Source organism: Raphanus sativus, chromosome 6 (genome assembly GCF_000801105.2).
Source record: "Raphanus sativus cultivar WK10039 chromosome 6, ASM80110v3, whole genome shotgun sequence".
NCBI lineage: Eukaryota > Viridiplantae > Streptophyta > Magnoliopsida > Brassicales > Brassicaceae > Raphanus > Raphanus sativus.
In genome coordinates this window covers 3,505,530-3,519,455 of record NC_079516.1, presented here as the reverse complement: position 1 = coordinate 3,519,455, position 13,926 = coordinate 3,505,530, and the positions used below count along the sequence as shown (strand labels likewise).

The following is a 13,926-nucleotide window of genomic DNA, read 5'->3' as shown; positions in this document are numbered from 1 at the left end:
ACCGGTGATGGATGATGCGCACCACAGTGCAGCTAAATCACGATCCGTTTTATTTGGTCGAGAAAGTGTACCGAATGGTACTACTAGACCATTAAACCGCATGGGTCGATGTAGCATACCATATGGTATGGCTAGACCATGCACTCGTCCATCCCACTATTTTCAAGGGATTTACAAATCAAACAAGTTGATTAAGAGATTGATGAGTTATGAGAAAATAAATTTCTAAAAGAATGCAAACTGGCCGTGTGGCCCTCTTATTTGTTTGCTGGCCGTGTGATCCTGATTGAATAATAGCCGTAAGGCATTGATCACGCAAAGATGGCCGTGTGATCATGAGTGGCCGAAAGGCATTGATTACACACACAAGCCGTATGGCTTATTGTTTACATACTGGCCGAGTGCCTTTTATTTCTTGGATAGCCAATGGCATCAGAAATTGTATGTACTAACACTTAAATCATTTTGATATGATTTCAGATGTTGAGATTCCAACCCATGGACTATGATACCCTAGATATCTCTGGAGAGAACTATCTAAGATGGGCAATAAATATCTCGGTTATACTAACGATAGAAGGTCTTAGTGAATGTATCATCAAAGATGATCATGGAACCGAGAATGAGAAATATAAGGCATTAACAGTAATGCGCCATCATCTCAATGTGGAACTGAGAAATCAGTACCAAGATATACAAAGCCTTCGATGCCTTTGGAAAGAGTTAAAGTCCAGATACACTAAGGTGATATTACCAAAGGCAAGGCATGAGTGGATGAGCCTCAGTTTCCGGGACTTTGGGTCCGTGGAAAAATACAATTATGCTCTATCTAAAGTAGCTCATACACTGATGTTTTATGGTGAAAAGTTGACAGAGGAGAAATTACTTGAAAAAGTTTTCTCCACAGCAGATCCAAAAGATCTATTCCTACAACTAACCTATCGAGATAAAGGTTTCACCACATACAACGATCTGTTCTTATACTTATCTCAAAATGAACAGATGAATCAGATGAAAGATGATATGAGCGGCTATGAGGCAGATAGTGATGATGAAGAATCCATGGGAGCCACGTCCAAAGTAACAGATGGAGTGGCCGGCTAGACCATTGTCTAAAGCCTTTAAACATTCTGACTTCATACTTATGATTTGGTGTTTTGTCATTCAAAATTTCATAGCATTAATAAAAGTTTTTCTTTTATCTTCATTGATTAATTTGCTTGAAAAATATTTTTGATTGACAAATGAGAATGAAAACTCGAGAAGAGTATGTCTAGACCACCACGCCTAAGGCATGGCCTTAAGAGGCACGAAATTTATCACCTAAGACCCATTGAGAGAGACCCAAAATCCCCACTGGCCGTGGACAAGGATACCACAGTAACCGTGGTTGTAGATCCAATCATGGCCGAGGAGGGAGTAAAGGTCGAAATGGCATTACAAGCCACATCAAAATGGTTTCAATAATAAACCAATGGGCAAAGCAAAGAAAAAGGAAATGTTCCTTTAGCTTATGAAAATCGCCAAAGGCATACATATCAAAGAGGTCGAGACTACATTCTCCCAACTGATCTAATACTATGCTAAGGATCAGTGTGATAAGGCATAAAAGCCTAGGTAACCAGTAAGGTTCACCAACGGATTTATACACTTTATGGCATGACCGGATTAGCCATCCTGGTCCGAACTTGATTAATAAGGCACAAAGAGTTATCCCATAAGATCTCACGTTGTGAAACATGTACACAAGGGAAACTCAGTAGGCTTCATTGTTCCAAGCAACACGAAAGTATAATCTGATCATAAGGGTAGTGAGGACAAAACCCGTGATCATGACCAGACCACAAATTCGTGTATCATGATCTAAAACCATGCTGGCCGTCCAAGCATTACGTTTAAGTGAGGACAAACAAACGTATTTTATAGCATGTTCATGAGGGGGAGAATAAACACTCCGTGTGGTCCATGACCATACTATAAAACCCGAACATGATAAGCCTGGCCGAAGGCCATAAGGCATTATAGCTTGACCGTATAAGGCATAACCTATAAGGTTGAGACTTCAAAAGTCTATAAGCTTGGGTACACCACAAGAATACATGTATGAAAGATAAGATACATCAGACCATATAAAGTGAGCATAGATATTCCCGTCTAAAGATGATAAAGGGTCATAATCCAGATATAGACCATCCTAAGATTTTATGAATAAACCACCACATACCTATGTGCCATCTAGGATGGAATACATCATCTAAGGATGAGATGAAAATCGGGAATATATGTTGGATAAGAGAACATGATCTTTCTCCCACGAATTCAATGAGACCATGAGCCAAACAAAGGTGATCATATTGTGGCCAAGGTACACGGATTACATACAAGATGAATCCGACTATCCAACATCATGGAGAAAGCTATAAGCTGGTAAATAGAAAGTAAAAGTGGAATGGTTTTAACCATCCTAGTCTTGGCAAAGATCCTCGGACCAGATATATATGTACTGGACGTCCATAAACAAAGAAAGAATGATAGCCAGACAGACCCGAAAGAATGACTAAGTCATACCAGCTTAGCACCACTATATAAATGTCCTAGTAGAGACATAATCAAGTTGCTGTAAAAGTCTATACAAGATAGACCAGTATGTTCCATATACAAGGAACCTCGAATAGAAAGAGATAAGGTGCTCATAATGATAGATCCGGGTTCATGAAAGAGAAACCATACTAGACAATGAGATAAGACCGGCCGGTCCTAAGGTACAGGTATCATACAATGTAGCCTTGCAAACTACAAAGTATTCAATGATCCTGATAATAACAAAATCTCAATCGATTGTATCATGTCTAGAACGCGATAGAACGCGATGGAACATTATATAAGGTGTCGACACATACACACATGGGACGTGGAGTTAAACCCAAAGAATGTATGAGATGGGCGTATTGGCCAAATACATAAGATAGACGCCATCTAACCAGTGAACAGATGAGTCTTGTGAGGAAAAGAAAATCGTGAGCTGTAGAACATGAAAGTACAGACAAGTGGTCGTACATTATGCTACATAAAGCATTCAAAAGGAATGGCTTGATCACACAAGGATACTCACAGGGACTAAGGAACAAGGAAATAAATTCCTAGGTGGTGAATGCTACTACCCAATATCGAAATTAATAAAGATTTGGACATCTAAGGAAGATGTAGTAGACATTGGATATATCACTGGATATAAAGGTAACATAAGATACCTTGAGAAATGAGAAAGAAGTTCTCATAGAACAACATCGTTCCTGCGTTGTTCATGGACTGAAATGCAGCTGCATGCGTGTATGTACACACGATATGATAAGACTAAGTGATGCTTAGTAGAAAGTTCTATAAGAACGTTTCAGATCAGTCCATATAGTAGTCAATATATTCCTTGTGTTTATACTTAAAGAAAAGATGATTAAGATGATTGATTCTTGGAAAGGCTATGAAGAGACTACGATGATCTATAGTAGAGATCATTAGCCGTATATGAATGTTAGGATCTATGATCCAACGTACCAAGAATAGATTGATCAAATGGTCTGAGAATCCATCAGATTCATGACCAAAGGGAACCATACCGACTAGGATCATGTCCGACCTAGTTCGACCTTAATCATCATTGGTCCCGACCAATCCATCCCGTCCAGCTTGTTCCGACCAGTTCCTCTAGGTCTTAAATCCGACCTAAACCATCCAAGTGAGAGGAACGTCCTATTGACCAAAAAGTGGCTTAGTTTTGATTAAACTTCAAACTATAACACAATAGCCACTTCATGAACAGACCGTGGACATATACTAAAAGTTCATAAAGAGTTTTGGTCAAAGGATATGAATAAGATATATAGTGGACAAGAACATAATCCGGATGGATTATGGATGATGTCATGATCCGGACAGATCATGGACATACAAAGACATTCATGGTCGAATTTATCTAAGAGAGATAAACCATATGATCCGAATGGACCATGAATATCATGAAAGCATTTTGTTGATGCAGGTTACCAGTCCGATCCACACAGTGCTAAGTCCCAAACCGGCTATGTTTTCACATATGGAGGCACGACCATTTCATGGAGATCAGTCAAGCAGACTATATCAGCCACATCATCCAATCACTCGGATATATTGGCGATCCATGAAGCAAGCAGAGAGTGTGTCTGGTTGAGACTCATGACACACCATATTCGGACAGCATGTGGAATCATGGATGGTAAAGACGAGCCGACCGTTCTTTACGAAGACAATGCGGCATGCATAGCTCAGCTCAAAGATGGTTACATCAAGGGTGACAAGACTAAGCATGTTCTCCCCAAGTTCTTCTTCACCCACGATCTTCAGAAAGAAGGAGAGGTCAAGGTACTCCAAGTCAGATCAAGCGAGAACTCAGCCGACCTCTTCACTAAGGCATTACCAACATGCACGCTCAGGAAGCTTATGCAGCAGATTGGTATGCGATCACTGAGAAGCCTTCAGTGATGTTCACTTCAGGGGAAGTAATGCGGCTGTACTCTTTTTCCTATCCATGGCTTCCCGTTTTTACCACATTGGGTTTTTGGGTTTACCATGGAAGGGTTTTAACGAGGCAGTATTCCAAACGCATTACAAACTCTAGACGGTTATGGCATTACAATCTCGGTTTTTAACGAGATAGCATCTTACACGCATAATGGACATCAAGGGGAAGTGTTATGAATATTGTGTGATGTCTATTATGGAATGTTCTAGATTTACTTGTTCCCTACTCCAAGTTACTTGTTCCCTACTCCAAGTTACTTGTTCTCTACTCCAAGTTATTAGACTTTGTCTCCAAGCTATGTAATCCTATATAAGGAACTCATTACTCATGGAATAATAACAATTCATTCCTCTCTAAGTCATACGACTCTCTCTCTCTCTTTAGTTCGATCTATTTCTAAGACAAGAACACTAGGATTAGAACATATTTGTATTTGTATTGGGAAAAAAATTCTTTCAAAAAGTAAAATAAAAAGAAGTGTATTGTATTGTATTGGAATTGAAGTTTCTCTCCCCAACGTGGACCCCACAATTTCCAGTAGACAATGTGACGCTGTGTCTTAAGCTCTCTCGCTCTTCATTATCCTCCTCTTTTTGTCTTTCTAAAACCTCTGCTCCTCTGAGGGTTAACGATGACATCGTTGCTCCTCCCAAATCACGACCTGATTACGACCACGCCCCTCGTTTCCAACCTCCGCTCCTTCCCTCCGCCATGGAGGTTCTTCTCTCTCAGACGCTCCCGAAACTCCTCCTCCTCATCATCTCTTCCACTAGTCGCTCTCTCCGCAACAACTGCCGCAAAACCTACAACGGCTACCAGATGGAGAGAGAAGCACGAGTTAGCTGAAAGCGATTCAATATCGGTCCTCAACGAGAGGATTCGGCGGGACCTCGGAAAGAGAGAGAGTGGTAGGCCGGCGATGGACTCAAAGGAGGCGGAAAAGTACATTCAGATGGTGAAGGAACAACAAGAGAGGGGTCTGCAGAAGCTCAAAGGAGTAAGGCCAGGTACAACCACCGACGGCGGTGGTGGTGGTTTCAGCTACAAGGTTGACCCTTACACTCTCCTTTCGGGTGATTATGTGGTTCACAAGAAGGTTGGCATTGGCCGTTTTGTTGGCATTAAGTTGGATGTCCCCAAGGATTCTTCTGAGCCCCTTGAATATGTGTTTATTGAGTATGCTGACGGCATGGCTAAGCTTCCCCTCAAGCAGGCCTCCCGTCTCCTCTACCGATACAACCTGTAATGTTTCTTTTTTTTTTTACTCCCTCTCTTGTTCTATGCTGATATATGTCATATTTGTTGTATTGGCAGTCCTAATGAGTCGAAACGGCCTCGGACTTTAAGTCGGCTGAGTGACACTAGTGTTTGGGAAAGAAGAAAGACCAAAGGCAAAGTCGCTATTCAGAAAATGGTTGTTGACTTGATGGAGCTCTATCTTCACAGGCTTCGACAGAAGAGATTTCCTTATCCTAAAAACCCCCTCATGTCTGATTTCGTTGCTCAATTTCCTTATCACGCTACCCCTGACCAGAACCAGGTCTTTCCTGCTTTCTTCTCTTCCTTCTCACTTCATATTCCTTCCCTTCACCGACTCACTTCTACCTCTTGCAGGCTTTCCTTGATGTTGACAAGGATTTGACTGAGAGAGAAACACCTATGGACCGCTTGATTTGTGGAGACGTTGGTTTTGGTAAAACTGAGGTTGCTCTTCGTGCCATCTTTTGTGTCGTCTCTTCTGGCAAACAAGCTATGGTTTTAGCTCCCACTATTGTATTGGCCAAGCAACATTTCGATGTCATCTCTGAACGTTTTTCCTTGTATCCACATATCAAAGTCGGTCTTTTGAGTCGGTTTCAGGTATTCTGATCACTGTTTTTTTTTTTGCCTATGAATTTGTCCCAAGCATGACCATGTTCTGATATTGTGCAGACCAAAGCAGAGAAGGAGGCGTATTTAGAGATGATAAAACACGGTGATCTCAATATCATTGTAGGCACTCACTCCCTTCTTGGAAGCCGTGTTGTATACAGCAATCTAGGCCTTCTTGTGGTCGATGAGGAACAGGTTCTGTTTTAATTCGTTGAAAAATTATATAGTCATCATCCCATGGTCTCTGTAAGATTCTTTTGGATTGGTTAATGGAATCTCTCTTTTTACTTTACAGAGATTTGGTGTCAAGCAGAAAGAAAAAATTGCATCTTTCAAAACGTCAGTGGATGTGCTTACCCTCTCCGCAACACCTATACCAAGGACTTTATACTTAGCTTTGACTGGATTCCGGGATGCCAGGTTGTGACAAAATGTGTTTCAATTTATAAGTTAATTGATGAGACTAATGACCCCCTTTGTTTTCCCCCCTTGTTTGTAGTTTAATTTCCACACCGCCTCCGGAGAGGATTCCAATAAAAACCCATCTTTCATCATTCCGTAAGGACAAGGTTATCAAAGCAATAAAAAATGAGCTGAATCGTGGTGGCCAAGTTTTCTATGTCTTGCCTCGGATTAAAGGTCAAAATGCACCATTGTCTTTCTCTTAGATTATCTCTTTAGGATGACTACCTCTGGTCTTTGTCAGAAACATTTTTCCATTGACTGTTTACCACTTTCATTTTCCTTATCAGGACTAGAGGAAGTGATGGATTTTCTTGAAGAAGCATTTCCAGATATCGACATTGCTATGGCACATGGGAAGGTATGTTATGGCCTTTTCTTGCAGTTTAGATGCTCCTCATTCATAAGATATATATTACATCCTCCTAAGAAATGATATCTTTGATTATCCTGCTACGCTGATGTATTCTCACAGCAATACTCAAAACAACTAGAGGAAACCATGGAGAGATTTGCGCAAGGAAAGATCAAAATCCTCATATGCACTAATATTGTGGAAAGCGGACTTGATATTCAAAATGCAAATACCATAATCATCCAGGATGTTCAACAATTTGGGCTCGCTCAGTTGTACCAGGTTTTGCCAAAGTTGTTTTTTGCTTTTAGCCTGGAAAGTAGCTTCTTAGATATCTTCTCTTGGTTGTTGTCAACAGTTGCGTGGAAGGGTTGGCCGAGCTGATAAAGAAGCTCATGCCTACCTGTTTTATCCTGATAAATCGCTGCTCTCTGATCAAGCACTGGTATTGGGGGGTGACTTTATATTTCTTCTATTCCCTTGGTAGACTGACATGTAATAGTAATATTCAAGCCAACTGTGCAGGAAAGGCTTAGTGCTCTTGAAGAGTGTCGTGAGCTTGGACAAGGTTTCCAACTTGCGGAGAAAGACATGGGTATAAGAGGCTTTGGGACAATTTTTGGTGAACAGCAGACAGGAGATGTTGGAAATGTCGGCATCGATCTCTTCTTTGAAATGCTTTTTGAGAGTCTATCCAAGGTATTTTTATGACTAAGGCCTTCTTTTACATATTTCTGTCTGATCATGACACTGATGAGCCTTTTCATTTTCCAATTTTTTTTTTTGTTTTTAATTGGGCTTCGTTATTGACCTATGAGTCAATTTTTTTTTGGTTGTTTCTAGGTGGAGGAACTCCGTATTTTTTCAATTCCATACAATCTGGTGCAGGTACGTTCTTTTCTGAACTTGTAAGATACTTTAGATAAAAGAATGACACAAGATGAGAATATTTCCGTCTCTGTTGCAGTTGTGATGCAATTAACGGGCTTTTTATTCTGCTCTGTATTGTATTCCAGATAGACATAAATATAAATCCTCGGCTGCCGTCCGAGTATGTAAATTATCTGGAAAATCCGATGGAGATCATCAATGAAGCTGAGAAAGCAGCTGAGAAAGACATGTGGAGTCTGATGCAATTCACAGAGAACTTGCGTCGCCAATATGGGAAAGAACCTTACTCCATGGAGATTATTTTGAAGAAGCTGTATGTGAGACGCATGGCGGCTGATCTTGGAGTGAAGAGAATTTATGCATCAGGGAAGATGGTTGTGATGAAAACTAATATGAGTAAGAAGGTGTTCAAGCTGATCACTGATTCTATGACTTGTGACCTTTACCGAAGCTCCTTGATATATGAAGGAGATCAAATAATGGTACTGTAAGAGTGAATTACATACATGTGCATGAATTTTTGTGTAATCTATTCCAAGTGAACTAAAGGGTGCTTTACATGGATATGTGCAGGCGGAACTTCTGTTGGAGCTACCAAGAGAACAGTTACTGAACTGGATGTTCCAGTGCTTGTCAGAACTGCATGCATCACTCCCTGCTCTTATCAAATACTAAGCCAGTCTCTCTTGCACCTAGGATGTTCTAGAAGGAGAGGGATACCGCAGCACTCACTTATGGAGTTTTCTTCATAGAATATAGAACACAGAAGAACAATGATTTTTGTGTATAAATATATACAAGGGGAGCATTTTATTCAGGTATGTACGTCTCAACGTGACTGTTTAGTGTCAACAAACAATGGGGTTTCCTAATCCTACCCGTGTTCTCTCTGTTCCAGGCAGCTAGCTACTCGAACTTAAATTTGTTAAGGATTTCATGACGAAGCAGTGATGAAAACTGTCCATCTCTCTGGGCATGTTTTGCGTTGAGATCATCAACCAAATGCGAGTTGGTAAAGTTTTGTTGGGAGTTGAATAGTGTGTAAAATGTAGTTTTCTGGGGGTTTTTTTTTTTGGTTCGTTCGCTGCCAAAATCACTCTGAACCGATCGTGTATGGCCCAATAAAAAGCCCATTTGTGTGTATACTTTAAATAATATTGACGGCCCATTTATGTGTATACTAGTCCATATGTATCTACGCGTCCGGTAATTAGCTTGCTCTTCTTCTTGTCCCGATTGGAAAATCCTTGTGTTTGTGTTGCGAGTTGCGAGCGAGTCTGTATATTCTTCTCTCAGCCTCGCTCGGATGATTTGATTCTTTCAGTTACTGTTTTGTAGTTAGATTGAATTCTGTCTTTGTCTGATTGGCGTTGTGCGTATTTGTTTACATAAGCTGGTTCGGTTTCTCTGAGTAAATAGATCGATCGATCGATCGATCTTAAGGATATGAAGGAAGAAGATGGCTGCGTCCCTTACCTCGCTGGTTAGTAGTCTATTATCTTATAATAATTTTCATCTCTTAGACCTACGACTTGCTTGTCGTTCATCGTCTCTTTATTTATTTATCTATATTTTTTTTGTAGATGGTATCAAACAAAATTCTAAAGATCAAAGATGGCCTCTTCCCGGGGAGCCTAAATGTGTTGTCTGCTGTCGTTACGGTGAGTACATTTGTGACCAGACCAATGATGACATCTGCAGTCTCGAGTGTAAGCACACACTTTTGAACGCTCGAGTCTCGTTTCCCGCCACTGATGAGTGCTTCTATGTTGGCTCTTCTTCTTCCACCGATGATTCTTCTCTACTGCTTAGAAGCAAGCTTGATATTCATGTCCAAGGAGCAGCTGTTCCTCCTCCCGCCCTCTCTTTCACTTCTTGTGGACTTCCTCCTAAGCTTCTTCTTAACTTAGAAACCGCTGGTTATGACTTTCCCACTCCTATCCAGATGCAGGCTATTCCAGCTGCTTTAAGCGGCACAAGTCTCCTCGCTTCAGCTCACACTGGCTCCGGCAAGACTGCTTCTTTTCTTGTTCCTATTGTTTCTCGTTGTGCAACTTATCGCTCTGAGCATCCCTCACACCCCAGGAACCCCTTGGCTTTGGTTTTGGCTCCAACTAGAGAGCTCTGCGTCCAAGTTGAAGATCAGGCTAAGATGCTCGGAAAGGGACTGCCTTTTAAGACTGCACTCGTTGTAGGCGGTGATCCCATTTCTGGACAACTCTACCGCATTCAGCAAGGTGTAGAGTTGATTATTGGTACCCCAGGTCGGCTTGTGGACCTTCTAGCAAAGCACACCATTGAACTAGAGGATGTTATGATGTTTGTGCTGGATGAGGTTGACTGCATGCTCCAGAGAGGTTTCAGTGATCAGGTGATGCAGATATTTAGGGCTTTAACACAGCCGCAGGTCTTGCTCTTCTCAGCGACGGTCTCAAGGGAGGTGGAGAAGGTGGGAAGGTCTCTAGCCAAGGGGGAAATGATTTTGGTATCAATAGGTAAACCCAACAGACCTAACAAAGCTGTGAAACAATTGGCTATCTGGGTTGATTCAAAGCAAAAGAAACAGAAGCTCTTTGAGATACTGAAAAGTCAAAACCATTTCAAGCCCCCAGCTGTGGTTTATGTGAGTTCGAGAGCTGGAGCAGATCTGTTGGCTAATGCAATAACTGTGGTGACGGGGATAAAAGCTGTATCGATCCATGGGGAGAAGCCAATGAGGGAGAGGAGAGATGTGATGGGGTCGTTTCTGGGTGGAGAGGTGCCTCTACTTGTATCAACTGGAGTTCTAGGCAGAGGAGTTGACCTGATGGTAGTAAGGCAGGTAATAGTGTTTGACATGCCTAATACAATCAAGGAGTACATACATGTGATTGGCAGGGCGTCTAGGATGGGAGACGAGGGAAGTGCCATTTTGTTTGTAAACGAGGAGAGCAGAAATCTGTTCCCTGAGTTGGTAGTGGCTTTAAAAAGTTGTGGAGCAGCCATACCTAAGCAACTGACATCATCCAGGGAAATGCAGAGCAACAAGAAGAGGAGGAGGGTTGGATACTGAAATAAAATGTATGGCCTGGACTCGAATGTCTCTTGTAGCAAAAGCAAACTTGAGATACTTAAAGAATCTAGCGAACATGATGGGGAAAAAGGTTTACTTTGTTAAGAAGATTCAGATGGGAGTAAGTAAGTAGAAAATAAATCATATTAATTGACGTATGGGGTTTGGCTAAAAGAAAGGGTTACATAGTAGCAGAGACAAAAGAACGCGGTTTTGTTACCCGCCAGCCAACTGCCAATGTCTTAATAATGAAAAAAGCCAAACTTTGTTTGTTGACCACCACCACCACAAAAAAAAAAACAACAACAAAGATCGTCGACACCAACTTGCTGCTTTCTCCTTCGCACCGGAAGGTATCATCAAACTTTTCTGTTCTTTGGAATCTTTATCCTTTCCATTTCTTTTAGATCCGATCGTCCCCAGATCCAATCGATTCCTTTCTTCTTTCATCTATGTATCAAAAATTTCCACTTTCCTTGTACCCGCTCGCTCTCTGGCCATGTTCCTTCATAACGTGATCCAGCTTCTTGTTGTAGGATAGGACTAGAAAGAGTTTCACCTACTAGAAAACATGATGGGAGACTCTTCTTCGGGTTCAACCTCTTGGAGCAGTCAAAGGGATACTCAAGATGATCGGATGATTGCTCTTATGTTATCTGAAGAGTACACTAACCTAGATGGTGCTGTTGCCAGACGCCTCTCCAATCTTGCTCCCGTTCCCGTATGTTTTTGGACCTTCCTTTCTACTGCCTCCTTCCTACAACCAAATGCAATTATACAGCAGAGCTAGAGGGTTTTATTCTACATAATGATACGCGTGACTATATGTTCTTGTTTTGCAGCATGTTCCGCGAATAAATTCTTATATCCCCAACTTAAATGATGCCACCTTGGATCACCAACGCCTTCTTCAAAGGTTCTTTCCCTTCTCTTAATATAACTAGGACGCTCACTCGTGGTTGTGAATATGTTAGTATACTCATTCTAAGACAAGTCAAACTGAGATTAATCCCCTATGATGCTTTCTTTCAGAGTTAATTGTTAATTCTTATTAAGTTTGTTCTTCCTTCCTTGCAGGCTAAATGTTTATGGTTTGTGTGAGTTGAAGGTCTCTGGTGATGGAAACTGCCAGGTGAAGATTTTTAAACATTCTTCTCTCTCTCTCATCTCTCTCTACTCGTATACTTTTATCTTATTGACTATCTTTCAGTTCCGAGCTCTTTCCGACCAGTTGTACCGATCTTCAGAGTACCACAAGCAAGTTAGGGGAGAAGTTGTTAAACAGGTGAGATGTCTTATGAACAAAGAGAGTGATATGACTGTCTTTTATGGGTTATCATTTAACCATTGTTGCAATTTGACAAAATTCTTTTTTGGGAGATTGGTACCTGTTTGAATAATAGGGTGCACACTACCTCCTTTCCTGATTATTCTGTTATTGCTACAGCTCAAGGACAATCGCACTATGTACGAAAGTTATGTTCCTATGAAATACAAACGGTATTACAAGAAGATGGCAAAGTACGTTGTTGCAAACATTTTAATTTCTCATCAACTCTTCTAAGCTATACTTTGCTTGATCTATTAATTTTTCTGTTTCAAATTCAAAATTACATGAATGGACAGACTTGGAGAATGGGGAGACCATATTACCCTACAATCTGCGGCAGATAGGGTAAGTTTTCTTTGTCTCAGTTCTCACAACACTTTGTATTAATAGTTAAAATGTACCTAAATAATGATCTTTCCTTTGTTCTCGTATCACCTGCTCTACTTCTGCTCATGTTTTTTTTTCCCTAGCTAGTCTTCTTCATGTCCTTTTATTTCATATATGGATGTTACATGAAATAGGTAGCATAACACATCCTCGAGAAGCCATGTAAAGTAACCGCTGACTTTTGTGGCATTAGGCACTGAGATCAGTGGCTCTGAAAATAGCCAATACTTTTGACTTGTTTTCTTTACCTTTTTCTTACAGTTTTTCTTTTCTGTTGTATCTCCACTTTGAATTAGTTTGCAGCAAAGATATGCCTGCTGACATCCTTCAGAGACACTTGTTTCATTGAAATCATGCCTCGAGACCAAGCACCTAAGCGTGGTGAGACTCCTGAATATATTTCCTTTTTCATCGCTACATGATCTGAAGTAGCACGTGGCAAAATGCACTCTTACAAAGTTTTGGTTATGTATATGTTTGGAATAATGGTGCAGAGTTATGGTTAAGTTTCTGGTCGGAGGTGCATTATAACTCTTTATACGACAATCGAGGTTTGTCTTGTGCTTACGAAGTGTAACAAAATGGTGGCTTTGGTGGTTGAGGACACTGATTATTTATGATCTTCTTTCTGAGTGCAGCGGTTCCAGTTCAGCAGAAGCCAAAGAGAAAACATTGGTTGTTCTAGAAAGCAAGTGTCAGACAACATCTTCATATTATTATTTTGTATCAGTATTGTGCATAAGTCAACATTTTCAGACGCCGCAACTCTTCCTTTGTACTTGTGTATACACTCTCGAACTATAGCTTGAGCGATAACTTTTTTTTAAATCGAACAGAACATTTACCCAACGAGATATGTATATTTAGTCTTAGGGACAAATTTATATTCCTAAAGCATAAAACTTTGTTTTCCTATGCTTTAAACTTCTGATCAGGTTCCACCATGAACCGGTCATTTAGCTAGGTTGATTCGATTCTAACAGTTTTGAGCATAGACGGTTAGATTATATTGAATCTCAATC

At 40.8% G+C, this 13,926-nt stretch overlaps 3 protein-coding genes across 8 annotated transcripts; all 3 read left to right on the top strand.

Annotated features, from left to right (window-relative positions):
• Positions 1 to 5,122: 5,122 nt before the first annotated feature.
• LOC108811627 (ATP-dependent DNA helicase At3g02060, chloroplastic) lies at positions 5,123 to 9,358 on the top strand. 3 transcript variants are annotated; one of them, XR_008935437.1, is made up of 14 exons: positions 5,123 to 5,797; positions 5,870 to 6,095; positions 6,170 to 6,415; positions 6,488 to 6,622; positions 6,723 to 6,847; positions 6,927 to 7,066; positions 7,180 to 7,250; positions 7,365 to 7,526; positions 7,603 to 7,689; positions 7,770 to 7,943; positions 8,088 to 8,132; positions 8,261 to 8,617; positions 8,709 to 8,953; positions 9,038 to 9,358. XR_008935437.1 is itself a non-coding variant. In XM_018583695.2 (13 exons), the coding sequence occupies exons 1-13, from the start codon at positions 5,187 to 5,189 to the stop codon at positions 8,808 to 8,810; spliced, it is 2,481 nt and encodes an 826-aa protein (XP_018439197.1). In that variant the 5' UTR covers positions 5,123 to 5,186; the 3' UTR covers positions 8,811 to 8,973. The 3 variants fall into 3 exon arrangements, 1 of the variants encoding a protein (XP_018439197.1); XR_001943352.2 differs by having other exon boundaries at positions 9,034 to 9,358; XM_018583695.2 differs by lacking the exon at positions 9,038 to 9,358 and having other exon boundaries at positions 8,709 to 8,973.
• Positions 9,359 to 9,477: 119 nt separating this feature from the next.
• Positions 9,478 to 11,301, top strand: LOC108811628 (DEAD-box ATP-dependent RNA helicase 41). The gene is made up of 2 exons (XM_018583696.2): positions 9,478 to 9,618; positions 9,719 to 11,301. The coding sequence occupies exons 1-2, from the start codon at positions 9,582 to 9,584 to the stop codon at positions 11,185 to 11,187; spliced, it is 1,506 nt and encodes a 501-aa protein (XP_018439198.1). The 5' UTR covers positions 9,478 to 9,581; the 3' UTR covers positions 11,188 to 11,301.
• Positions 11,302 to 11,393: 92 nt separating this feature from the next.
• Positions 11,394 to 13,756, top strand: LOC108811631 (OVARIAN TUMOR DOMAIN-containing deubiquitinating enzyme 12). 4 transcript variants are annotated; one of them, XM_018583702.2, is made up of 10 exons: positions 11,394 to 11,540; positions 11,724 to 11,908; positions 12,030 to 12,103; positions 12,265 to 12,319; positions 12,398 to 12,472; positions 12,635 to 12,708; positions 12,814 to 12,862; positions 13,201 to 13,285; positions 13,399 to 13,455; positions 13,543 to 13,756. In XM_018583702.2, exons 2-10 carry the CDS (start codon positions 11,759 to 11,761, stop codon positions 13,587 to 13,589), a joined length of 666 nt encoding a protein of 221 aa, XP_018439204.1. In that variant the 5' UTR covers positions 11,394 to 11,540; positions 11,724 to 11,758; the 3' UTR covers positions 13,590 to 13,756. The 4 variants fall into 4 exon arrangements, with proteins under 4 accessions (XP_018439204.1, XP_018439206.1, XP_018439205.1 ...); XM_018583704.2 differs by having other exon boundaries at positions 11,403 to 11,540; positions 11,711 to 11,908; XM_018583703.2 differs by having other exon boundaries at positions 11,405 to 11,540; positions 11,729 to 11,908.
• Positions 13,757 to 13,926: the final 170 nt, after the last annotated feature.